A 24,786-nucleotide genomic window follows, 5' to 3' on the forward strand; every position below is an offset into this window, starting at 1 on the left:
TGCCTTGGCGTCATAGAGTGGCGCCGGCGTTGCTGAGGCGCGTGCCTGTAGCTTGCGGTGGGCGGGTTCGGATGCTGCTGCGCGCAGGAGGTTTGCGCTTAGAAGGTTTGCGCGTGGCCAATAGTGTTGCCGGCGGTGGGCTCCACGGCCCGGGTTGGCGTGGCCGGAGAGCAAGGAAGGAGGTGGTTGCACGGGAGACCTCATCGCATCGCGAGTGTTGTGGAAGTCGTCGTGGACGCGAGGGCTTCGCACGGGGCGGCGGGGCGCTGGACGCTGCACTGCCTTCCTCGAAGGCGCTGGGCCGCCGGTTTACTGGGGTCGTCCCGGCAAGAGAGGAAAAGCGCTTGCGGGCCGCCTGGGCTGCCGACGGGGACGGGGCCCCTTCTCCGAGTGAGACGCCGTGCGGGGCTTCTCCTCGGAGGCCAGCGGCGGGGAAAGCGGCCCGGTGTCGGAGCGGGATCCTGCGGACCTGCAGTACCGGTGAAATGTGGCAGGGCGTGCAGACCCCCAGCTGGGAAGGTCAGCCGCTCGCAGCTCTGCAGCCGAGACCGCTGCCAGCGGGAAGCCTCCTCTTCCGGCCCCGGGTCTGCACCTCCACTCTTTCCTCGTCCGGTCTCCACAGGTCGCAGACCTTAGGCCCAAGACTTGGCTGGCAGAAATAGAGAGCTAGAGCTTAAATAGCTTTGACCTTGTGCTCGTTTCGGCAGTACATATATTAAACGGCATTGACCTCTCTCCGTTAGCTTATAACCAGAAGGTTGGGCCTCCTGATTGCCTTCGTCTAGTGTGCGTGCTTCCCAGCCCCCATCTAGGCCTCCTGATGGCCTTAGCCTGGTGTGCCTGCTTCCCAGCCCCCTTCCACGTCTGGTAGCCAAGCTCGTTTCCTGTGCCTCAGTGATGTTGAACATACTTTCAAGTGTCTGCTGGCTGATTTTAGCTTTTATATTTAGGTGGTTTGTCTTTTTTGAGTTAATTTTTGTGTTTGATGTGCGGTAGGAGTCCAGCTGCTCCTCGTGGAAGTCCAGCTGTCCCGGCACCATCTGTTGAAAAGAGGATACCTGGGGCGCCTGGGTGGCTCAGTCAGTTGGGCCTCCGACTTCGGCTCAGGTCAGATCGCACGTTCGTGGGTTCGAGCCCCGCGTCAGGCTCTGTGCTGACAACTAGCTCAGAGCCTGGAGCCTGCTTTCGGTTCTGTGTCTCCTTCTCTCTCTGCCCCCCCCCCCCCGTTTCATGCTCTGTCTCTCTCTGTATCAAAAATAAATAAAACATTAAAAAAATTATTAAAAAAAAGAAAACAGGATACTTTCCCCATTGAATGGACTTGGCACCCTTTTTGAAAATCATTTGCCAATAGAATTTGGGTTTATTTCTGGACTCTTCAATTCTATTCCGTGGTTCTGTCTTTATGCCACGACCACATTGTTCTGGTTACTGTAGCTTTGTAGTAAGTTGAACTCCTTAAGTGTGAATTCACCAACTTCGTCCTTCTATTTCAAAATTGTCTTGGCTAGTTGGGACCCCCTCTAATTCCATATAAATTTAAGAATTTTCTATTTCTGAAAAACAAAAAAACTGTTGGAATTTTGTTAGGGACTCTGCTGAATTGGTGGACCACCTTGGGTAGGACTGAGATCCAAACTCTATTAAGTCTTCCAGTCCATGAGCGTCTTGCCATTTATTTATGTTAATTTGTTTTAGCAATATTTTTAGTTTTTTTATTAAAAAAAGTCTTTGCTTACTTTTGAGAGAGAGAAAGAGCATAAGCGGGGGAGGGACAGAGAGAGAAAGAGAAACAGAATCTGAAGCAGGCTTCATTCTCAGAGCTGTCTGCACAGAGCCCCATATGAGGCTCAAGCTCACAATCCCTGAGATCATGACCTGAGCCGAAGTGGGAGGCTTAAGACTGAGCCACCCAGGTGTCCCTATTTTTAGTTTTCAGTGTACAAACCTTTTACCTCGCTTACTTCTAGTGTGTTTGTCTCTGGATGCATATGTAGGTCGAATTGCTCTCTTCCCTTTCCTCGTGGTTCATGCTGGCATGTTGATTTTTGTGTATTGATACTGTGCCTTGCAGCTTCACTGAATTCATTATTAGCTCTGGTAGCTTTCTCTTGGATTCTCTGGGATTGTTTCCATATATAGGATCATGTTATCTGTGAATATACTATTTCTTCATTTCCAGTTTGCATGCCTTCTGTTTCTTGTCCTGATCTGGCTGGAACATCTAGTATAATCTTGAATAGCAGCAGTGAAAGTGGGCATCCTTGTCTTGTTCTTGGTCTTGGGGGAAAGCTTAAAGTCTCTCATCATTGAATATGGTGTTTGCTGTGGTATTTTTATAGATGTCCTTTATCATGTTGAGGAAATGTCTTTTTATTCCTCATTTTCTGAATGTTTTTGATGATGAAAGTGTGTTTGATTCTGTTGAGTGCCTTTTCTGCATCAGTGAAGGTGATCGTGTGTTTTTCTCCCTTTCATTTTATTACCATGATTTATTACATTGATTTTCTTATGTTGAACCACCCTCGCGTGCGTGGGACAAATCCTTCTTGATAATGGTGTGTAATCCTCATAGTATGTTGGATTTGCTAGTATTTTGTTGAAATGTTTTCATTTATATTCGTAAGTGAAGTCGGCCTAATGTTCTATTACTGTGATACTCTTCTCTGTTTCAGGGTAATGCTGGCCTCATGGAATGAGTTAGGACATGTTCCCTCTTCAGTTTGTTGGGGGAGTTTAAGTAGGATTGGTAATTCTTTAAAATTTGGTAGAATTCAGCAGTGAGGGCATCTGGTCCCTGGCTTCTCCTTAATCTTGTGTGTTTCTAGGAGTTTCATTTAAATTACCTTTCTTGTTAGTGTGACGTTAAGTGTTCTCTACTTTTTGTTCCTGTAAAGTCCTTGGTAATGGCTCTACTTCCCATTTCTGATTTTAGTGACTGAGGTCTTTTCTCTTTTTTGTCAATCTAACTAAAGGTTTGTCAATTTTGTCGATCTCTTCAAAGAACCAGCTTTTGTTTTCATTGACCGTTGTTTTTTTCTATTATTTATCTCCATCTAAATTTTTATTTATTCTGTTAGCTTAGGGTTTAGTTTTTTATTTTTCTTCTTTAGTTTCTCAGAGTGTAAGTTTAGGTTCTTGATTTGATGTCATTGGTTTTAATTTTTTAAATGTTTATTTATTTTTGAAAGGGGGAAGGGACAGAGGGCAGGGGATCTGAAGCAGGCCCTGTGCAGACAGCCGAGAGCCCTATGTGGGGCTGGAACTCAAGAACTGTAAGGTCATGACCTGAGCCAAAGTGGGACGCTTAACCAACTGAATGAGGAAGGATTTGATCTAATTCCTATTTTAAGATTATCATCCTGTTCAGGCAGCAAATGATCACTGCTGAACACAGGCTCATCAATAGATCGAAGGATCAGAATGTTGTTGTAAGTAATGGTTCATCTAAATCAGGTCTTCTGAAACTCAAAAATTCAAGGAATGAGGAATTCGAGGAAATGATAAGGAAAATTCAAAAGATGGAGCGATTGGAATCTACTTGCAACAACTGAAGTCAGGATAGAAAAGTGGGGGAGACGTACTTGAAAACTACTGAGAGAACTAGAGGTGCACAATGACACAAGGCACGTGAGCCGCCACTGGGCCCTATGTGCTAGAATGTCTGCCATGACTTGTGCCAACCTCCCCTCCCCACCCCGGGTGTTTCCCACGCCGCTCAGCCTGGAAGAGGCAAAGTGCACCCACGGGGATCCGGACTGACTGGTGGCTTGCCCGACTTAGTGCCGTGCAAAAAAGCAGTGTGGGCCCTGGGTCTGAGCCCTCCTCGGAGGCCTGGTGGCTCCCGCTTCCCCTCCCTGGGGACCCAGGACACATGAGGCATGGTCACTGTAAGGAAGCCGTGTTGGATCCTCCCGTCCCAGAGGGGCTGCCCTGGCCGATGGCACATGGAACAGAGATGAGCTATCCCCGCCAAAACCACGCTTTGCATTTTTGCAACAAACAAGGATGCACTCTATGAGCTGATACAGAAAGATACCTGCAATGTATTGCTACATTAGGAAAGCAAGGTGTGGAAGAGAGTAAGGAGTGGCTGGAAAACACTGGAAGACTCAAGAAGATTCTTGCAAAAGTGGCCACTTAGAGTAACACGAATATTCAACCAATACACACCAGGATGCTTGTACTGGTTAAAATACAGAAATACTTTCCTAGTTGCTAAATGGCCACTCCCCAGGTCCCTGGATTTCCTCCACCTCTGGTATCTACTCCAAAATGAAAAAGCCAACAAATACAGAGCTACTCCCAGCAGAGATGGCATCTGGCAGGTCAGCAGACAATGAAGTAAATGGTAACAGGGTGCAAGAGAGACTTTGCAAACTAGACCTTTTAATACCTTGTTCATTTCTGAACCATGTGAATATGTCATCTATTTAATAAAACAAATCAAAACACAGCTCCTACCATCCAAAATCCATTTGATGGATTTTGGCTGCTGGCAATCACTAGCTTGTTGGTTTGTCCTAGAATATCAGCTCCGTGACAACACAGTTCCTGCCTGTCTCTTGAGTTCACCTTTTATCCCCAGAAAGAAGGGCTAATCTGGTATAAACGTGTTGAGTGACTACAGACTGTATACTTGATGGAAAAAACACACTGAGCAAAAGCCAGAGGATGCAGGTAAGGCAGTAAGCATAGGAAAGTTTGTAGCTGTAAAGGTCTACATCTAAAACCAAAGAGGGGCACCTGGGTGGCTCGGTTGGTTAAGGGTCCCACTTTGGCTCAGGTCATGACCTCACAGTTCTTGAGTTCCAGCCCTGCATAGTCTGCACAGGGCCTGCTTCAGATCCCCTGCCCTCTGTCCCTTCCCCCTTTCAAAAATAAATAAACATTAAAAAGATTAAAACCAAGGACATCAAATCAAGGACCTAAACTTAGACTCTGAGAAACTAAAGAAGAAAAATTCAGCCAAGGAATGGCTGGAACCACCAGGAACTGAGGGACAAACAAGAAAATATCTCCTAGAGCCTCTGGACAGAGCACAACTCGGCTGACATCTTGACTTTGGACTTCTGCTCTCTGGAATTGTGAGAGAATAAGTTTCTGGTTTGCTTTTTAAATTATTAATTTTCTTGTTTGTCCCTCAGTTTCTGGTGGCTCCAGCCATTCCTTGGCTTGTGGCCGCATCCTTGCCATGTCTGCCTCTGTGATCACATGGCTGCTTCCTTTTCTCTATGTAGCTCTCTCTCTTTAAGTACACGGTTCAGTGGCATTGACAGTGTTGTGAAGCCAGTCTCCAAGACTTGCCATGTTGCAAATCTGAATCTCTAACCATTAGACAACTCGCTGTCCTCCCCAGCCCCAGCACCCCGTCATTCTCTGTCACTACTAATTTGACTACTTTAGATAGCCTCTTCTAAGTGGAATCCTGTAGCATCTGTCTTTGTGACAGTCTTAACATTCTCAAAGTTCGTGCATGTTGTAATATATTGTGGAATTCTCTTTTTAAGGATGAATAATATTTCTTGGTGTGCATATACCACGTTTTCTCTCTTGTCTGTTCATCCATTGATGGACCTTTGGGTTGCCTCTACTCTTGGCCATTGTGAATAGGACTGCTTTGAGTCTGGGCATGCCCTGTGTCTTTCCCAGATCCTGCCTTCACTACTTTTAGAGATCTACCCAGCAGGGGGATTGTCGGGTCATATGGAAGTTCTGGTTTTAATTTCTTGAGATACCTGCACTTTCTAGTAGCCATCCTGCGGCTATCTCTGTGTCTCTTATAAAGACACTGGACTTAGGCCCACATGGATAAGCATGAAGATCCTTAATTACATTTGGAAAGATTCTCCAGGTAAAATCACATTCACAGTTTCCAGGGATTCAAACCCAGATAACATTCAGTTCCCTATATTCCTTACCGTCATCCCTCCTTTATGTTTCCCTTGACACTGACCTCTATCTGACATGCCATATGTTATTTATTGAAGGGCAATAATCAAACCCACAAGGACAAGGATTTTTTATTTTGTTCACTGTTGTGTCCCCAGGGCTTAGAACAGTGTGTCTCCAAGGGCGCGTGGGTGGCTCAGTAAGTTAAGTGACTTCGGCTCAGATCGTGATCTCAGGATTTGTGGGTTTGAACCCCGCATTGTGCTCTGTGCTGACAGCTCAGAACCTGGAGCCTGCTTCAGATTCTGCGTCTCCTCTCTGCTCTTCCCCCACTCATGCTCTGCCTCTGTCTCTTTCTCTCTCAAAAATAAATAAACATTAAAAAAAATTTTTTTAAAAGAACAGTGTGTCTGGCACACTGCTCTTAGATACTGGCTGAACGAAGAGGTAGCTAGTTCGGGTAAATGTTGGCAGAAATTTCCCCATCACCTTTGAGGAGAAAAGTTTTGGGGCCTGGAGATTTAGATTTAGGTTACCTAGTGTAGATTTTGTTCTGTGGATAATGCTGTCTCTTTAAGATTACCCTTTAATTAGGGCAAATTTGAGGGTTGTCTTTATGAAGAAAAAAACCCACAAGGAGTACCTGGGTGGCTCAGTCGGTTAAGCATCTGACTCTTGATATCAGCTCAGGCCATCATCTCCTGGGTTGTGAAATTGAGCCCCACATTGGGCTCTGTGCTGACAGTGACTGAGGAGCCTGCTTGGGATTCTCTCTCTGCTTCTCCCCTGCTTGTGTGAGTGTATGCACTCTCAAAATAAATAAGCTTAAAAAACCCGCACAAAATGAGAAATATAAATTCCATTTCTCACTCAAGTTAATCAGGATTCCTTGGGTAAATGGCAAATTGGGTGTCTAGGGCAGGCAATTACAAAATCAAAAGCAAGAAAGCCACTTAAAACAACCAGGACTGTATTAAAAGGGCACATAGAAACTGGGGGGTCTTATGAGACAATTGGAACATCTTCCAAAAGAGGTAGGGATTGTCATGTATGCGGACACATTTTGTTTTACTGCAAATCCTCCCAGGTTCTGGATTTAACAGTGTACAGGATGTAGCAGTGACAGAGATATATTAAAATGACATGTGGAGATGCAACCAGCCAAATCCAGTGTCCCAACAATGCGGATGCTTTAGCACATAAATGGTATCATCGTCATGGACAGCAGAGATGGAGGGGCAGTTGTTACATACTAAAAGATTATCTGTGAATGCAGTGGGTTTACCTTGTTTGGACCCTGATTAAACAATCTACAGTTTCCTGAGACAATGGGGGGAACTTCTCATACACTAAGTATTAGAGGGCATTAAAGAATTGTGTTTAATTTTGTAAAGTCCTTGTCAGAGATGTGATATCTGGAAGAAATACACTTCAGGGGGAAATGCAGGAAGAAATGAAACAAAGGAAAAAAATTTATTTTTTTTGAAGGCGGGTGATGAGCATAGGAAAGTTCCCTGTAACTTCTAGATTTATGTGGGTTTGGAAATTATATTTATAGGAAGTAAAAGTTTCAGCCATCCTCTGCTGTCTAGTAATGATGTGGTTTGGTTTTCATCTTCCTCTGTCCCGCAGAAGCAGTGTTACTGGGAGATATAAACACGCCCGTGACCGTGTTCGTTCTGAGCTTTCCTCATTCTCTAACCCAATGTTGGCCAGTTATCATCAACTTGTTCAGTGAAAGTTCAGGGGATAGCTGCGATGGCAGGCAGGTCAAGTCCAGTAACCTGAAGACGGCCCCAGATTTGACCAAAGGTCAGACTCCCAATGTGGCCACAGTGTGTGTTTACTGTCTGCTCCATTAGGCAGAAGTGAGCCAAATGCTATTATTTAAAAATCTGGAGGTTTCATACGAAACCCTAATTGCCAGGTGCTGAAGAAGAGATTTTGGGTTCCCCCTGCCCATAACTGCTTTGGGAGGCCCTGCCTTGCCAACTGCGTTCTTTAATCCCCAGGAGTGGCGTCTGCCCAACTCGCCAAGGAAGTTATTGCAGGGTTTCTTCGTGTTTGGCCGAGGCCCTCAGCACAGGAGGCTGGGCCCCAGGTGTACCTCCTAGCGGCCCAGTAGCCGGAATCCAGGTCACCGCATGTCCCAAATCTTCACCTAGAGGACAGCGAGCAGGCTACAAGCTGAGAGAAAACCGCAGGGACTGCGGGTACAAAACGAGGCCGTGGCCACGCCTCGCCCCGCAGACGCAAGGTCCAGGAAAATCTTGACTAAGGGGCCCTTGTTGCCATCTGTCCCCGTCAGCATAGTCCCTGGCCCCACGCACGCTAAGCCAGTGTCGCCGACGCAATGGTAGGGAAACGCCAGCATGACCGCGGCTGACGCCAGAGCACCACTAGCTCGAGCCGCCCCTGCCCCTTCCCCCGCGGGAGACCCCACGCTCCTTGCCCAGTGCCGGACCTTCGGCCCAGGAGCGCTACGCCCCCCTACGCAAGCCGGACCCGATGCCAGCCGGGTGTCGGGGCACGCGAATCAACACGTGCGCGCTCCGACGCCGGCTGCGCAGTGTCTCCTGGAAGCTGGGCGCAGGCGTGCGTACAGGGCGGAAAACGTGCTAGGTAGAAGTCGAGGAGAGCATCTCTGGGGAAGCGGGAAGGGGCCCCTGGCGTCTCCCGCATGCGCACTCTTCTCTCCGGCCTTGCTGTGCTGCCTAGAAAGACCTGCGGACGGGACGGACGCAGGGCTGGCGTGACAGCGCATGCGCACTCTGCGTTCGGCCCCGCTGCGGCGCCGGGTCTGGGGCGCAGGCGCGCGCATGTGCGGCGGGCCGAGGGCGCTCGTTAGCAGGTGTCGGGGCGGGTGGCGGCGGGCGATGGGACAACCGGCGCTGCTGCTGCTCGCGCTGTGCGCAGCTGGCGCCCGGGGCCTCTACTTCCACATTGGCGAGACCGAGAAGCGCTGCTTCATCGAGGAAATCCCCGACGAGACCATGGTCATCGGTCAGGCGGGGCGAGGGAGGCCAGGGCCCTGCGTGTTCCCCAGACGCGGCCACGGCGCCCCGCGAAGTGTGGGAGCCGCACGCGGAGCAGGCGGGTCGTAACGGCTCTGTCTGCTCCGCAGGGAACTACCGCACCCAGATGTGGGACAAACAGAAGGAGGTCTTTCTGCCCTCGACCCCGGGCCTGGGCATGCACGTGGAGGTGAAGGATCCCGAAGGCAAGGTAGGGCCGCTGCTGGACGTGCTCAGGCTGGGGCACGGGCACTTTGCAGACTCCGTCGGGCCCTCCTTCGCTAGAGCTGCCTGGGACGCGCGGAGCTCAGAGCACGTGAGCGTGCCCTGGGGCAGGTGACAGTACAGGTAGGAGCTCTCTCTGTCCTGTTGCAGGTGGTGCTGTCCCGGCAGTATGGCTCAGAGGGCCGCTTCACCTTTACTTCCCATACTCCTGGTGACCACCAGATCTGCCTGCACTCGAACTCCACCAAGATGTCCCTCTTTGCTGGCGGCAGACTGGTAAGAGAACGTTCTCTGGCCACCAGAATCTTTCGCTTTAATTCCGCCAAGTTTTGAGTTCATGGCCATTGTTGTTTGTGACAGTTTGTGACACAGTCACAGAGAGACAGACACAGCACTCCTATTCCACAGTCAGGGACCCAAGTAGGTTCCTTAGCCTGGAACAGAGTCGGAGGCCTCCAGGCTCAGATACTGTAACCTCAGAGGGTTTCTGACCTTAGGACCCTGGGGCTCCCACCCTGTCTCTTTCTAGCGCGTGCACCTAGACATCCAGGGTGGGGAGCATGCCAACAACTACCCCGAGATCGCCGCTAAGGATAAGCTGACAGAGCTGCAGCTCCGAGCTCGCCAGCTGCTTGATCAGGTGGAGCAGATCCAGAAGGAGCAGGATTACCAGAGGGTAAGCACACGACTGCACTGGGACGTGGCAGCTGACCTTTGTACCCACTGTGCCTACTGGAAGTTTCTGCTTGGGGCGTCTCCTACTTGGGAAATCAGCTGTCGCAGGGGAGTATGGGTTTCCATAGCCCTCTTCAAGTTACCTAGACCAGACGAGAGGACCATCCCCAGTCTGGCAGTAGCTGTTGCCCGCCCCTCGGAGATGCTTGCGGAGGGCAGCACGCCACCCTGGAGGCCATGCCAGTGGAATCAGGGGCGGTGTTTCAGAAGGCACTTGGTCCTGAAGTTGAATCCTGCACAGGCAGGAGGGGCATCACAGCAGCTGGGGATGTTTCCCCGACGTTTCTAACCCTCGTTTGTTGTCTTGCGCAGTACCGTGAGGAGCGCTTCCGTCTTACCAGCGAGAGCACCAACCAGAGGGTCCTGTGGTGGTCCCTTGCTCAGACGGTCATCCTCATCCTCACCGGAATCTGGCAGATGCGTCACCTCAAAAGCTTCTTTGAGGCCAAGAAGCTGGTGTAGTATGCTCTCTGTTTGATCCCACCTGTCACCTCAAGGTTTTGGTACTTTCCCCACCCAGTAACTTTTCCACCTGGATTTTGAGGGAAGAAAAAAAAACGAAAAAAGACTACAAGTCACGTTGGTTCCATGGCAACAAAGTGTTCACATCGGCCACTTGTTCACACTGGTTCTCAAGGACCCGGGACATTGGTCCAAGTTTTCAGAGGTCTGTTTTGGGGTCTGTTCAGAGTCGGAACTGACCTGGGACTAAGTCTTGCTTCTTTCACATCCAGGGAGTTCCCTCCATCCTGTCACAAAAAGAGCAAGTGAAAAAGTCTCTGCTATCCCTTTAACTTCTCTCTACCAGTCTATTTCTGCAATAGGCAGCTGAAACGCCCCACCAGGGAAGGCCCTGCCTTCCTGTTCCCTAGTTAGTCCTGGGTTTGCTCAGTGGCTTTGTGAATGTAAATAAGGGGTAGAGGCCTCAGAGAATTGCAATGTTTTTCTATATATTAGAACTATTTTTTGATAAATTATATATATTTTACTTCCTAGTTGAAGTGTTCCTGCCTGTGTTTGACTAGGTGGAAACACCCATGCAACTTCCTTTGTGCTGTTTCTCCGAACATTTTTGATTAAGGGTCGCAGTAGCTTGCAGATGTCACAGGTGCCCTCGAGACCTTTCCAGACTGCTGGGCAGAGATTTCCGTGGGACACCTGTGATTTCTATCACTCGGGGCCTCTGAGAGTGAGGCAGTCGCAGAGCTAGCTCGGGCAGGGCCCTCCTACCCTCCCTCCCTCCTCCTCCCTTCGCTTTTATTTAAGCCGTGGTAAATATTTTTTTCACAAGAGCCACATTTGGCTCTTCATTACAGATTTTTCCTGTGAAATAAAATGTGTTGTAGTAGCCCTGTTTGAAATGAAGTGAGAGGTGGTGGGCAGAGGGAAGGCATGAAATGAAGTGGAAGAAAGGTCCTTGGCCTTGCTGGCTCCCCTGCTGCCCTGTGGTGGGCTTCAGCATGTGGCCTCATGCTGCCAGGGTCTGGCCGGATGGCTGTCCATGGGTGTGGGACGGACAGAGCGGTTGCTCCGCTACTCTCAGAGGTCAGCCCAGCGGGCCCATCAGCAGGGAATCATGTGAGATGAACTACCTGTTTCCTAGCTCCTGGAATGTTAAACATCTTAGTACATTGATCCTCTGCCATAGTTATCTTGCCCATTCTTGGCTTTTTATTTCATGGTTTTATTTATTGTATGCATTTGCTTATTTAACACATATTGTTTATTTGACCTACAGAACTAAATTTTTTCCCCTACATCCCATGCTGTTCCACATGTGTTTGTATTTTTCTCATAAAAATACATGCAACTTGCGTTCTAGGCTTTGTCATTCAATATCTGTAAGCATTTTTAAAACTAAGTGTGTCTCATGTTTCTAATTCTGATGGTTGCATAACAGTCTAGTAAGTGAATTTCCATAACTGACTTCTCTAAAATTTATTTGAATATTTAAAATTAGTTTTCAATTTTTAAAAAATTTATTTTGGGGAGAATGCAAGCGGGGGAGGAGCAGAGAGAGGGGGACAGAGGATCCAAAATGGGTTCCATGCTGATAGGCTGACAGCAGAGAGCCTGACATGGGGCTCGAATTCCAGAAGCGCAAGATCAGGGGCTGAGCCGAAGTCGGGCGCTTAACCGACTGAGCCACCAGGAGCCCCTAGTTTTAAATTTTCCTGCGTTAGAATTAATCCAGGGGAAAAGAGATGGTCCTGGAACTTCTTAACCGTGTGAACCTCTAGCTTGAGGCTCCTGGGGACAAAGGGACCTGGCCAGGACTGTGGCTGTTCTGCTGGAGCCTGGGCTGAGGGAGAGCAGGAGACTACAGCTCAGAGCCAGAGTGGGTTTCCAGTGTGTCTGCTGCAGACACACTCAAGTGCATTTTGATTTTGACAGGAGATTGGTAAGTAGTTCTGTGAAGTTTTGAAAGGAAGGGGCATGGAGTTAGGACAAATATGGGCATTTGTCCCATTGATGGGCAGGTAGACTATCAATGGCCAGAAAATGGGCCAGCAAATGGTGGCCATGGGGAGGAGGATCTCCATGCTAGTGTGTGACATTCACATACCTTGTGGTCTACAAAAGGTGGTGGTTGTTGTTTTTTGTTTTTAGAAAACAAGTTGGGCTAGATTCAGGGAATTCTGATTTTTCTCTCAACACTACCCTGATTACATTCTGAAATTCTTGCTTTCTTAGGCAATATGATACCCTTACCACAAAAAAATGGGGTAGGGGGAGAGGCCTGGTTTCCAGCTCTGAGCAAAGGAAAATGAAAGTCGCTATTGACTGACTTGAAAATAGGGAGATTACTTTGGATTATCTGGGTGAGTCTAGTGTCATCACAAGGTTCATTAAAAATGGAGGCAAAAGAAGATCACAGTGATGAGATGTGAGGACTCAACCCTCCATTGCTGGCGCAGAGGATGAAGGAAGTGGGCCCCCAGGCAAGCAGGGCAAAGCATGGAATGAATTATTCTTCTTGAGTCTCCAGAAGCAAATGCAGTGTTGCCAAAATTTTGATTTCAGCCCAGTGAGACCCTGTAACAGTAAACTTCAGAACCATAGTTGTATCGTTTTATGCCACTAAGTTTATGGGTGATTTGTTATAGCAGCAATAGGGAACTAATACATGTGGCGACCACGAATCCTTATTTTTAACCACGTGCTGGTAACTGATAGGCAGCCACATTCACGAATCCCAGGCCAACGGACCTTCTTCCTCTCTCATGCTATTTGTTTTTCTAAGCCTCATCCCTCTAGGGCCAAGTTGCTGTAGCCTGCCCTGTGGAGTGCCTTGTGGCCCTCATCTCGTGCACAGGTGCACCCAGGGCCACCGACTTTCTCTGCAAGCCACCGCCCCCTCCTCTTCCCACTGCAGCCTGGACCCCCGGGGGCGCCGCAGGTGCTGAGAAGGGGGCCTCAGGCGCCGAGGCCTGGGGGAGGGCCCTCTCCTCAGCGGGGCGCACACACCAGGGCCTGGGGGCGGGTTCGGGAGGCGGGCAACGGGCCCCCTCCCAGGCGGGGCGACACACACTACGGCCCCGACGCCAGTCCCCCGGTGGAAGCAGTGCTGGCAGGACTCCTAGGGCGAGGCTGAAAGAGACACTGCTAACTGAAGGTGGAGCCACAGGCAACAACAGCTGACTGGCAGCGGGTCCGGGCCCGTGGTGGGCGGGCAGAGGCGGGTACGGAGGAGACCCCACTGCAGTCCACGCAGGCCCGCCTCCGTCCCCGGGATTCTCCGCCCTGTCGGGCCTGAGGACGCGCAGCTCTGCTGGTGGGTGACCCCGGCCCAGGCGGACCACCGCAGCCTCACAGCCCGGCCGGAGCGCCGGAAGCCCAGGCCACAGCACTTCCGGGGGCGCGTCCTCGCGCAGTCGCGCTCTGATTGCCGTGCATGCCCGCTGGCGTCGTAGAGCGGTAGCATGGCGGACCCCGAAGCGCTGGGATTCGAGCACATGGGCCTCGACCCTCGGCTCCTGCAGGTATTGGAGAGGGCTGAGGAGCCGGGCCGATGGGGTGTGGGGCGGCCGCAGCGCCGCGCGCCGTCTGAGCCACGCCTCGTGTGTCCTAGGCCGTCGCCGACCTGGGTTGGTCGCGCCCCACGCTGATCCAGGAGAAAGCCATCCCGCTAGCCCTGGAGGGGAAGGACCTCCTGGCTCGGGCGCGCACGGGCTCGGGGAAAACGGCCGCTTACGCCGTTCCGATGTTGCAGCTACTGCTCCACAGGAAGGCGGTGGGTCGGGGTGGGAGCACGGGGGGTGGGGGTGGGGGTGGGGGTGGGGGTGGGGGTGGGGGTGGGGCGGGAGGGGCGAGCCTGGTGCTGTGGTCCGCTCTCTGGGCTGGAACCGAGGTTGCCTGCCCCGGCCCAGGCGCTGCCACCGTCGTTCTTTGCGTAATCTCGAGTCTGTTGCGTTCCCTTCTTTTGCCGTGGAGAGCGGGCACCCCTCTCAGTCCTACTTAGGGAGCTCACGTAACCTCTAGAGCACTAATTCCTGCCTAAAGAACTTTGTAACCGCAAAGTAAGTTGCCTTTCTTGAGGGTCAGCTCCTGCTGAAAGAGCCTTCGGTTCTGAGGAGGGCACAAGTGAGCGAGGGCTTGATCGGGACACAGCCAAGTTCGTTATGTGGAAGCTCTTCTGGTTGGGTCAGATTGCCCGGAAGAGGCAGAGGAAAGCATCCTACACCCTGCGGTCGCGGGCTGGCCAGCTGAAGTCCGTTATTTGCCCTCTTGCAGACTGGCCCTGCGGTAGAGCAGGCTGTGAGAGGGCTCGTGCTGGTGCCCACCAAGGAGCTGGCGCGGCAGGCCCGGACCATGATTCAGCAGCTGGCCGCCTACTGTGCTCGGGACATCCGGGTGGCTGACGTCTCAGCTGCTGAAGACTCAGCCTCTCAGAGGTGGGTGAGAGCAACAGGTGGAAGAATGAAGGGTGCGGAGTTGGGGTCTGGGGGTATGTGCAGCCAGGAGGAGGACTGGGCAGGGGTGAGGTCCCAGCTGCTCCCTTCTCCCCGATACTGAGGTATTGCCTGACTGCAGAGCTGTGCTGATGGAGAAGCCTGACATCATAGTGGGGACCCCATCTCGCATCTTAAACCACTTGCAGCAAGACAACTTGATCCTTCGAGACTCCCTGGAGCTGCTAGTGGTGGATGAGGCTGATCTCCTCTTCTCCTTTGGCTTTGAGGAGGAACTCAAGAGTCTGCTTTGGTAAGGAAGCCAGGTGGAGTGGGGGATGGGGGGCGTGGTGTGGTGTGGGCTGGTGCCAGGGCCTGGAGCAGGGGTCAGAGCGCCACCTGCTACACTTGGTGGCTCAGAGCTGGAGTCTGACGGGCTCTGCTTTGTTCCAGTCATTTGCCCCGGATTTACCAGGCTTTTCTGATGTCGGCTACTTTCAACGAGGATGTGCAGGCCCTCAAGGAGTTGGTACTGCATAACCCGGTGAGTGCCCTGCGGTGGCACCCGGAGCCACTGACGTGAAACTTCCTTCTCGAAGGAGCCCTTTGGTATCGCAGGTGGGATGGTTGTCAGGTGTTAGCCTCTGGGTTCTGAGGCACTAGAAGCCGGGGGTCGTTAACACGCCATCCACCAATCCAAAATCACCACCACATACTTGCACCTGTCTGCCGGGGGTGGTTCAAGGCCTCAGCAGGGACCCCCAAGAATCAGAAAGGCTGCTTTGAGCGGCATGGCCAGAGCTCTCCCCTTACGTGAGCTGGGCTCTTCTGAAAGGTCACTGCCATAGGGCTTTTCTCAGTTTAGTCCCTTGTGGTGTGTTTCTCTGTGTCACATGCCCCCAGTATGTCATAGTCTTGGGTCTTCCACCCACACGATGATTAGAGGACTCTGAATCATCATGGCGCCCAGATGAAGGGGGTGCGGGGTGCCCTACACTCACACGTCTGTGCCCCAGTTGGTGTCCCCTTCCTGACTGCGGGGCTGTCTTCTCGTAGGTCACGCTCAAGCTGCAGGAGTCCCAGCTGCCGGGGCCAGACCAGTTAAAGCAGTTCCAGGTGGTCTGTGAGACGGAGGAGGACAAGTTCCTGCTGCTGTACGCGCTGCTCAAGCTCTCGCTGATCCGGGGCAAGTCCCTGCTGTTTGTCAACACACTGGAGCGGGGCTACCGGCTGCGCCTGTTCCTGGAGCAGTTCGGCATCCCTGCCTGTGTGCTCAACGGGGAGCTGCCGCTGCAGTCCAGGTGGGCTGAGCCTCCCCCGCCTGAGGTGCACGGGTGGGGGGGAGGTGCTGGGGGCTCTGGGGGTGGTGGGGGGGACTGGGGGGTTGGGGTGAGGATTGGCAGGGGAGGCGCTATTGGCTTTTCCGTTTCTTAAGAATGAAGTAGAGGCCAGGTGGTCCTCAATGACTTGCTGTGTCACAACTCTGAGCTTTCTGCTGTCACTTGTCTTCCACTGAGGTGGTTGAGGCACAAAGGTTGAGTAGGTGCAGAGCTGGAAAAGAGAGAAGAATCAGGATGGTGGTTATGATGATGTCAGGGTAGGAGGGGGTCTCCTGCTCGCTCCTGGGGCTGACACTCCCTCCGCTCTTGGGCCACAGGTGCCACATCATCTCACAGTTCAACCAGGGCTTCTACGACTGCGTCATAGCGACTGACACTGAAGTCCTGGGGGCCCCAGTCAAGGGCAAGCGTCGGGGCAAGGGACCCAAAAGGGACAGGTGAGTACTGCTCTCTCTTCCCAGCCCCTGCAGGGAATCCAGCGTTCAGGCCTATGGGTGCGCAGAAGTGGGGTGAAGGGTGCGCCTGCATGCGCCCTGAGGCAGCAGTAAGGGCCAAACTTGGGTTGTTGGTGGCTGTTTTGTGATGGGCGAGGAGCAGAATTATGAATGGAACATGACCTTGACAGGCTCCAGGCGTGGTTCTCCGATCTCCCTGTGGTGTGGTTGTCTGTTCTTTCCCCCACGCTGAGGTCAGGGCAAGGGTATGCCACCTCCACCAGCTCAGCTCCTGCAACAGTCTCGATTCTAGAATTTTAAACCTGGGACGTCTCTTCACAGAGCTTCTGATCCGGAGGCCGGTGTGGCCCGGGGCATAGACTTCCACCACGTGTGTGCCGTGCTCAACTTTGATCTGCCCCCTACCCCTGAGGCCTATATCCATCGGGCTGGCAGGTGGGAGAGCCGGGGCATGGCGGGCAGCAGGGCCGCAGGCCTGGGGCCGGAGACTCATGCGGGCCACATGTCCTTGCAGGACAGCCCGCGCCAACAACCCAGGCATGGTTTTGACCTTTATGCTGCCTGCTGAGCAGTCCCACCTGGACACGATCGAGGAGCTCCTCAGTGGAGGTGAGAGCCCAGCCGTCTTCTCTGGAGACACCCTAGACCCGGGGGTGGGGACGGCTGCAGGGACGCCAGCGTGAGCAGCAGCACCCCTGCCCTGCACCTCCCCCCTGCTATGCCCTGGATGGCAGGCGGCGTCCCCCACAAATGAGCAAGCAGAGGGCCAGTGCTGTCAGGCAAGTGATCCGAGTCAAGCTTATCATCTAACTCGAGGGGCAGAAGGACCAAGGGAGGGGAGGGGTTTTGGGGAGAGGGGAGGGAGCTGGTGGTGTCCCAGGAAAGGACCTTGAAGAGTAGACTTTGCGGCGAGTCCTTCCCTGACTCCCAGGTTGCCTGGCCGTGGTCTGGGCCCCCTGTGCCTTCAAGGTTACCCTGCAGCTCAGTAGTTGGCAGCCTTCCGGGCTGAGGGGCGGCCCGCCAGTCACGAGGTTCTGGGCAGGGGGTCCAGAAAGGGCTCCGCTGGGGCCCCATTTCTGCCCATGTTGGGGGTCTGGGAAGGACACCATTCACCATGTGGTATTGAGCCCATGAGCTTCTGGTGCAGAAAGTGGGCCGGGGCAATGTTTGGCGGGCATGTGGTGGTGCTCTGTGCCCTGGTTTCCTCAGCTGGGATGGTGGTTTGTCACGAACGCTGAGTTTCCCAGTACGGCTGCTCCTGCTCAGAACAGGGTCTGACTGCAGGTGGTGGTGCTCTGTGCTGCCCTTGGCCGTGCTCTTGCTGCTCTTAAGGCCAGAGTGGCCACAGTGGGTGAGAGTGGGTAGGAGGGCAGGTTCCGGGGCTGAGGATGTGACCGGTACTCGGGATGACAGGGCACCCCAGCCACATTGTCCTAGAGCAGCTGTTATGGGCCATCCTCAAGACTCAGGTTTTTTCACCGCACGTCACAGGGAAGCCGTGGGCTGGGCTCTGGGCTGCTTCTCCCCAGGGAGAGGTTACAGGGGGCCTCAGAGCATCTAGCCTCTGGTAGACCCACCCACACCTTCAGCCCAGGGGACCCTCCCTGCCATCCTCTCCACAGAGAATGGGACTCCTGTCCTGCTTCCCTACCAGTTCCGCATGGAGGAGATCGAGGGCTTCCGCTATCGCTGCAGGGTGAGTGGGATGCAGGGCGGGGGGGAGCAGGTGAGGGTTCGTTCCTCTGGGACCCGAGTCAGACCGCTGCTGCACACGGGGCATGAGGGAGGACTGGGCTGCCCGGCCGCCCTGACCTTTGGTGTGCATCCCCCAGGACGCCATGCGCTCGGTGACCAAACAGGCCATCCGGGAGGCGAGGTTGAAGGAGATCAAGGAGGAACTTCTGCATTCGGAGAGGCTCAAGGTGAGGCCCAGGGAGGGGGCGCTCGGCCTCCGTGGGAGACGCACGTGGCCCTGAGCGGGGAGCACATGGGCACAGCTGCTCACAGGAGGGGCCTCGGAGGAAAGACCGATCCTGCCATTCACCCATCCCCCCCACAGACATACTTTGAAGACAACCCCCGGGATCTCCAGCTGCTGCGGCACGACCTGCCCTTGCACCCCGCTGTGGTGAAGCCTCACCTTGGCCACGTCCCTGACTATCTGGGTAAGTGTGTGGCCCTGGGTCAACAGAGGCAGGGGTCTCTGCCCTGTGGGGTTGGGGGGCAGGTAGGGCGGGGCACTGTGCCCCAAGCCAGGTGGTTCCATCCCAGCAGCTGACTACACAGCCTGGTGGGTGTGGAAGGGGAAGAGCCGGAGTCTCTGTCACAGTCATCCGGGGGAGGGAACAAGCCTATCTGAGCCTCGTGGGGATCAGGGCTGCCCAGGTTGCAGTCAGAGGCCAGGAATGGACCCTGAGCTTGGCTTTTGGGGTACAAAATACAACCAAGGGGTTCAGGAGTCTAGTTCTTTTCATGTAGTCGTAACACCAGTAATGGTGTCCGGTGTCTTTGGTGACAGGCACCTGTGTTTTTGGGCTGAACTTGCTGAAGATGGTGTGAGGGAGAAGGCCAGCAAGGGCCAGCCAGCCCCCGTGAGCCCGTGGGTGTGCAGGAGAGGCTTGAGCCAGAGGCAGGGAAGGATCCAGAAGACGGGAGGTGCCACAGGGATTGATGGGGGCCAGGTTCCCTAAGGACAGTGAACTGGAGGGACAGGGAGAAGGGGGTGAGGGAACCCTGTTTTCTGTCCCCAGGAGTAAAGTCTTTGGCAAGAGTGTGTGTTGGGGGTCCTAGAGGGGGGTCAGGTGAGGTGGGAGAGGGCAGTGGCAGGCTTGAAGACCTGCCAAGCTCAGGTAGAGGAGAGGCCAGAGACCAAGGATCACAGCAGGGGGCAGCAGTGAGTGTGGCTTCGTGGGGGTCGAAGGCACTGCAGTTAGGGATTTGTGACAACAGACCACATGAGAAGAAGTTACACATGGGCTCTTTTTCCATTTTAGAAGGATCTTTTTTTATCTTAAAAATACACGTGATTTAATTTTCCTGTCTCATACTTAAGGCAGCAAACTGAAACACCATAGGGGAGGGACTTAGCCCTTGTCTCTGCTATCTCGTCCTAGGGGACAGCTATCGCTGCAGCCCTGGGCACGTGGTGGGAGGCAGCAGGGGCTCCTGGGCACTTTGGACATGGGGTCAGATCGGAGCTAGCTTGTCAGGCGCCAGCTCCAAGGGGTGTGGGTGGGCAGGTGGGCCGTGTGGGCAGGGGTGGTGGCAGCCTTGGGTTCTATGTATCTTCTAGTCCCTCCTGCCCTGCGCGGTCTCGTCCACCCTCACAAGAGGCGGAAGAAGGTGGCCTCTAAGAAGGCCAAAGTTAAGGTAAGTCTTCTGGGGCCCTGGCAGTGCTGCAGGGCTCTCCTGCCTCCATTGTCCTCAGGGCATGCACACACCTTGCCCTGGGGTTTGGGGTTGGGGAGAGAAGGGCCCTGAGAACTTGGGAGGGTCTGCGTCCATGCCCCTGTTGCCCTCCCTGTCCGGTGGAGACCACATCTCCGCCAAACCCGGTGCCCGGCTAACCCATGACCTTGCCCCACAGAAGGCGAGGACCCGGAACCCACTGCGCAGCTTTAGGCACAGAGAGGAGAGCCGCAGACCCGCAGCTGCACCTCCCTGAGTCCACGGGAGCAGTCCAGGGTCTCGAGGGGCTTCTTCAGGGGCCAAGCAGGGAGCAGGCCCGGCTTCCCGCCCTGGAAGGACCGGATCGCAGGACTGGCAGACCCATGGTGGTTGGGGTTCCTGGTCCCGCCAGGCTGGCATTTTGTTGCTTGATAGAATAAGGACTCTGACCTGCGCTTCCTGTATCAGGGAAGGGATGCTCATCTCTGGAAGCCTTGGGAATTAAACCTTGTCCAGGAGGAGGCACCTGGCTCTCTGCCTGCCGTGTGTGGTTCCCGCTGGGCCAGCAGAGGTCAGCTGTGCAGCGCTGTGACCCACCTCACCTGGGTCTCTGGTCTAGCCACTGCTGCACCTAGGGCTTGATCCTGAAGCACCGCAAGGAGATGGACCTTCCCAGCCAGGAGCCTCACACCTCCTCCAGGCTTGGATGCATCATAAATGCCTCCCGGAGGCAGGGAGCTGTCATGGGTGCGTGCAGCATTTGATGCTTTCCACCGAGCTGGAAGGCCCCAGAAGAAGCAGATCCCAGCTGCTGTCTGAAGGCAGGGGTCTTTTGTGCCGTGCGTGTCCTGGTGTTATTGTCACCTCCTACGGGCCTGGGTTGGGAGAGGATGTAGGGCAGTGAGGAAGCCGTGTCTTTCCTTCCCGTTAGGGTGTGGTGGCACTTGGGGTTGCTAGGGCTCCAGATTTCCTGCTGCTATTGCATTTGAAGATTTCTGGGGTGTGCTGGTGGGGCTCTGTGACGACTCTGGTAGGCCACTGTGTCTCCAGCAGGCCTGGAACTGCTCTGTGAGGCCAGCGGAGCTGAGACCTGGCCCTGAGCGCAGGTCCCTCTGACCCCACCACCTCCACATGCTCCTGGCAGTGTGCTTGCAGCCCAGATCCAGATTCAGGAGAGTTTGAGTCCAAGGGGACTGCTCTGGGCCTGGTCTCCATTTGGAGCAGAGCTGGGCAGTGCACCCGTCCTCTTCAACAAGCTCTGGAGAAGGCTGGTCCCTGTTCCCAGGTGGGGAGCTGAGGCTCAGAAATACCTGGGTCACCTTAGCTGGCGGGGTGGGTAGGTGGGGTTTGGGCCCGTGCTGGCCTGGCAGCCACCACGGTGCAGGAGCAGCTGGCCTGGCCAGCACCCTTGCCACCATGGAGCAGGTGTCACCCAAGGCATGTGGGAGCTGGGCTGTGCTAACGCACCCACCCTGAGCTAGAATGGGCGCCAACACTGGGGTCAGCTGGCCAGGGCAGTAGAGAGTGGTGTGTCCCTGCGTCCTGACCCTGCAGAGGGTTATCCAGTCCCCATGAGACCCTACAGTTAGGATATGCTGTGTTCGTTTACTTAATTTACATATGGGGAAACTGAGGCCTCCCGGGACTAGACTCGTCCATCCAGTGTGTGTCTTTAACAGAGCCAGACAGGCCCTTGGGACGTAGGCGTGCAGGTGAAGGACACCCTGGACCTGGAAGGGGTGGGGTGGGTGAGCCTGCTAGAAACTCGAAGCATAAGGCTCACAGCGGAAAGGTCAGCAAAGTGCAGCGAGCGAGTTGCCCCAGCTGGCAGTCACCCACATGGAAGCCTGAGTGGGCGCCTATGGGAGGTGGGAATCCACTCTTCCATGCCTCCGGGCTGCAGACCTCACCCTTGCTGGGGGCCCGCCAGGTGCAGGGGGTGGGGTGGGCAGCACACTGACTGAGACAGACCTGACTGGAACAGCCTGTGGGGTCCTAGCACAACTGAGGGCAGAAAGAAAACAAAGTAGTGTCCCCAGAATAGGGAAAGGCTGAGGAGCAAACTTGAGGGACAGGAGTCCTTGCTAAATCCCGAGAACGTAGGGGAAGGAGGGAGTGGGTTAAAGAAGCAGTTCCTTGATCAGATAGTGAGCAGCTGTGGTGATAACGGATGGGAGAACCCATGCTCCCAGAAACCTCTGGACCCAGAGCCTTTCCAACTAGCTGATACCCATCTGCCCAGGGTCAGTGACTCGGGAACACATTCCAGGCACTTTGGTCTCCGGGGGCAGGGTCCCCAGCAAGTAGGGGCAGTTGGGTGGAATCAGGAGGTGCCCTTGCCAAGTGCTGGCCTCTGGTCTGCAGAAGGAAGCGTGTCACAGCCATTTGTGCATGGACGAGGGGGCGGTGCTCATGTACCTGCATGGGGTGGGGGGAAGAACAGATGCCTCTTGGGACATGAGAGCTCAGTGTCTGCCCGGCCATGCACCCACCTGCAATTCATCCACCAAGCAGAGTGGGCACGTGAGAGGGGCCTCCTGTGACAGCGGTGCACCGCCTAGCTGGCTTTATGGGGGGACCCTTGTGACACGGCAGTGCTCAGGCCTGGCTGGTGTGTGGATTGGGAGGGCTTGCCTTTCTTGGCTTCCTCTGGCGTGTCTGTGAGTCCAAGTGTTCCTGGCGGGGGCGGGGAGACACACCCACAGGGGTCTGCACACAGTGCCTCTCCTCTCACTTCTGTGCACACCCGAGTCACAGGCTTCCCCTTATGCTGCAGGACTGAACCAGCAGGTCTCAGGCAGGGCCTGGGGCTCAGTGTTTCTCATGACCTTCCTGCCGGGGGAGGCTGACAGGGCTGGACTCAAGACTCCTTGAGAGGCAAGCTTTCATGGCTATATACTATCCCATTCCACAGATGGAGAAACTGAGGCTCAGAGAAAAGCCAGGCCAGTGGCACTTAGCTGAGGGACAGGGTGGGCTGGTATTGGGTTCTGCAGACCCCACTCTGGGCCCTCAGGTGAGCCCTGTCCCATCCCTTCTCTGAGCCTGGATATCTGTGAGGTAGGTGCGTGATGAGGGCCATCACTTTTTTAGCATAAGTGTGTCCCATGCAGTGGGTACAATCTGCTGCAAAATTAGTCATTGTCTGAAATTTAGATCTAGCTGGTTGATCTTTTTTTTTAATTTTATTTTTGAGAGAAGGCAAGCAGGGGATGGCAGAGAGAGGAAACAGAATCCAAAACTGGCTCCAGGCTCTGAACTGTCAGCATAGAGCCCAATGGGGGCTCCGACCCACGGACTGTAAGATCATGATCTGAGCCAAAACCAGACGCTTAACTGACAGCCATGTAGGAGCCCCTGACCTGCTTTATATTTGCTAAATTTGGGAGCTCTCTTGCAGGGGCACTGCCTTGTCCAAGCCCCACCCCCCCCCCAATTCCCCGCCTGGCCTGGCCACCTACTCAGTGTCTCTAGCACCGGCTTGGCCTCAGGCTCGTCCCTATCCACTAGCCTCCTTGGAATGTGAGGCCTGGAGGCAGGGGCCCAGCTGGGGATCAACCAAGAGAGTATTTTGGTACCAGAGGCTCTTGACTGTTCTAGTTCAAAGTGAAAAGAAAGGATGTACCAACCGGGCTGGACTCTGCCCCCTGACACAGCGGGTGGGACGCACCCTGTGTGTCCTCTCTGACTCAGGACTCAGGGTGGAGGCCATGGGGCTGTCCCAGCCAGGGGCTGGCTGCCAAGATGTTGGGTATCCAGTGATGGCAGGCCCTCCCCTCCCTGCCCTCGAGCGAGAGCTCCCTGAAGGGGGGCTGTTTGACCCTTGGCTGGGGTACCTGTTTCAGATCCCTTCGGAGACCCTTTTGGACCCTGCAGCTCGCCACCCGACTCCTCAGCTCCAGGTTAGAAAGTGCAGGGACGGTGCCAAGAACGACCACAACGGAAGGGCTACCGAGAAGTCGCCCACCCAGCTCCCAGGGCTGGGAAGGACGTGAGAAGCCACATGCTCCTTATTCACTAGAGACTAGGCATCAGTAGTCAGCTCTCCAGACCTGTCCCCACTCAGCCCAGCGCCTGAGCTCCAAGCCCTGGTTGATGGCCTGGCTTCTGCATTCTCCTTTGCCCTGCCCACATCTTGGCACATTAAGACCTAAGGTCTTCTTTGGTCAGATCCTGGAGGTGGGCCAGGGGTGCCTGTGGAGGCAGCAGTGAGGGATGGCTTGTCCCAACGGCCCACTAGTCCCTCCAGGGAGCCCTCAGGAAGGACCCGGGGTCTTGTCCTTGTAGGGGTTCTATAAAGTAGGCAGCTGGCCTTGCTGCTGGCCATTCCCCACGTCAGCAGTGGCCTTGGAAGAGCGGGCTCCCTCCTGAGATGCTGGTGTGGTGGCTGTCCTGCCGGCAAGCCTGAGCTCTCCGGCTTCTGTAGCCGTCAGTTCTAACTGCTGCTCAGCTGCAGGGACAACAGATCTAGTCTGTCCCCTGAAATGTGTCGATGGACCCTTATGTGTTCAGGTTCCCCGTCCCTAGGAACCACGAAGTTGGCCTCCAGGAGCAGACCACACACCGAGAAGGCAGCTGGGCAGAGCGGGGGGAGCCGCTGGGGTCTGGGGTGGTGGATTTTTGTTTTTATTATTTTTTAATGTTTATTTATTTTGAGGGAGAGAGACAAGTGAGTGGGAGAAGGGCAGAGGCAGAGAGACACAGAAGCTGAAGGAGGCTCCAGGCTCAGAGCCCAACGCGGGGCTCGAACTCATGAACCCTGAGATCATGACCTGAGCTGAAGTCAGATGCTCAGCTGACCAGGCACCCCTATGTGTGCTTGTTTGTATTGGTGAAGGCTATAGCA

The 24,786-nt window shown here is 54.1% G+C and overlaps 2 protein-coding genes across 6 annotated transcripts; both read left to right on the forward strand.

Annotated features, from left to right (window-relative positions):
- The first annotated feature begins 19 nt into the window (after nucleotides 1-19).
- TMED4 (transmembrane p24 trafficking protein 4) lies at nucleotides 20-11,723 on the forward strand. 4 transcript variants are annotated; one of them, XM_029931032.1, is made up of 5 exons: nucleotides 20-105; nucleotides 9,017-9,117; nucleotides 9,282-9,407; nucleotides 9,661-9,807; nucleotides 10,179-11,723. In XM_029931032.1, exons 1-5 carry the CDS (start codon nucleotides 72-74, stop codon nucleotides 10,326-10,328), a joined length of 558 nt encoding a protein of 185 aa, XP_029786892.1. In that variant the 5' UTR covers nucleotides 20-71; the 3' UTR covers nucleotides 10,329-11,723. The 4 variants fall into 4 exon arrangements, with proteins under 4 accessions (XP_029786892.1, XP_029786900.1, XP_029786888.1 ...); XM_029931040.1 differs by having other exon boundaries at nucleotides 69-90; XM_029931028.1 differs by lacking the exon at nucleotides 20-105 and adding an exon at nucleotides 7,683-7,704.
- Nucleotides 11,724-13,409: 1,686 nt separating this feature from the next.
- DDX56 (DEAD-box helicase 56) lies at nucleotides 13,410-20,471 on the forward strand. Of its 2 annotated transcripts, none has more exons than XM_029931055.1 (14): nucleotides 13,410-13,849; nucleotides 13,939-14,100; nucleotides 14,601-14,761; nucleotides 14,901-15,071; nucleotides 15,212-15,302; nucleotides 15,815-16,059; nucleotides 16,416-16,535; nucleotides 16,875-16,988; nucleotides 17,068-17,162; nucleotides 18,176-18,249; nucleotides 18,386-18,475; nucleotides 18,613-18,718; nucleotides 19,846-19,922; nucleotides 20,143-20,471. In XM_029931055.1, the coding sequence occupies exons 1-14, from the start codon at nucleotides 13,790-13,792 to the stop codon at nucleotides 20,215-20,217; spliced, it is 1,641 nt and encodes a 546-aa protein (XP_029786915.1). In that variant the 5' UTR covers nucleotides 13,410-13,789; the 3' UTR covers nucleotides 20,218-20,471. The 2 variants fall into 2 exon arrangements, with proteins under 2 accessions (XP_029786915.1, XP_029786910.1); XM_029931050.1 differs by having other exon boundaries at nucleotides 13,420-13,849; nucleotides 20,140-20,471.
- Nucleotides 20,472-24,786: the final 4,315 nt, after the last annotated feature.

The sequence above is a fragment of the Suricata suricatta genome, chromosome 2 (genome assembly GCF_006229205.1).
Source record: "Suricata suricatta isolate VVHF042 chromosome 2, meerkat_22Aug2017_6uvM2_HiC, whole genome shotgun sequence".
NCBI lineage: Eukaryota > Metazoa > Chordata > Mammalia > Carnivora > Herpestidae > Suricata > Suricata suricatta.

Bases quoted from the DNA above. Each gene is read 5' to 3' on its own strand.
- TMED4 (XM_029931023.1), top strand. From the start codon at position 8,712: ATGTGCGGCGGGCCGAGGGCGCTCGTTAGCAGGTGTCGGGGCGGGTGG. The intron at 9,118-9,281 runs GTAGGGCCGCTG...GTCCTGTTGCAG, and splicing joins TGAAGGATCCCGAAGGCAAG to GTGGTGCTGTCCCGGCAGTA. The intron at 9,808-10,178 runs GTAAGCACACGA...TGTCTTGCGCAG, and splicing joins AGGAGCAGGATTACCAGAGG to TACCGTGAGGAGCGCTTCCG.
- DDX56 (XM_029931050.1), top strand. From the start codon at position 13,790: ATGGCGGACCCCGAAGCGCTGGGATTCGAGCACATGGGCCTCGACCCT. The intron at 18,476-18,612 runs GTGAGGCCCAGG...TCCCCCCCACAG, and splicing joins TGCATTCGGAGAGGCTCAAG to ACATACTTTGAAGACAACCC. The intron at 19,923-20,139 runs GTAAGTCTTCTG...CTTGCCCCACAG, and splicing joins CTAAGAAGGCCAAAGTTAAG to AAGGCGAGGACCCGGAACCC.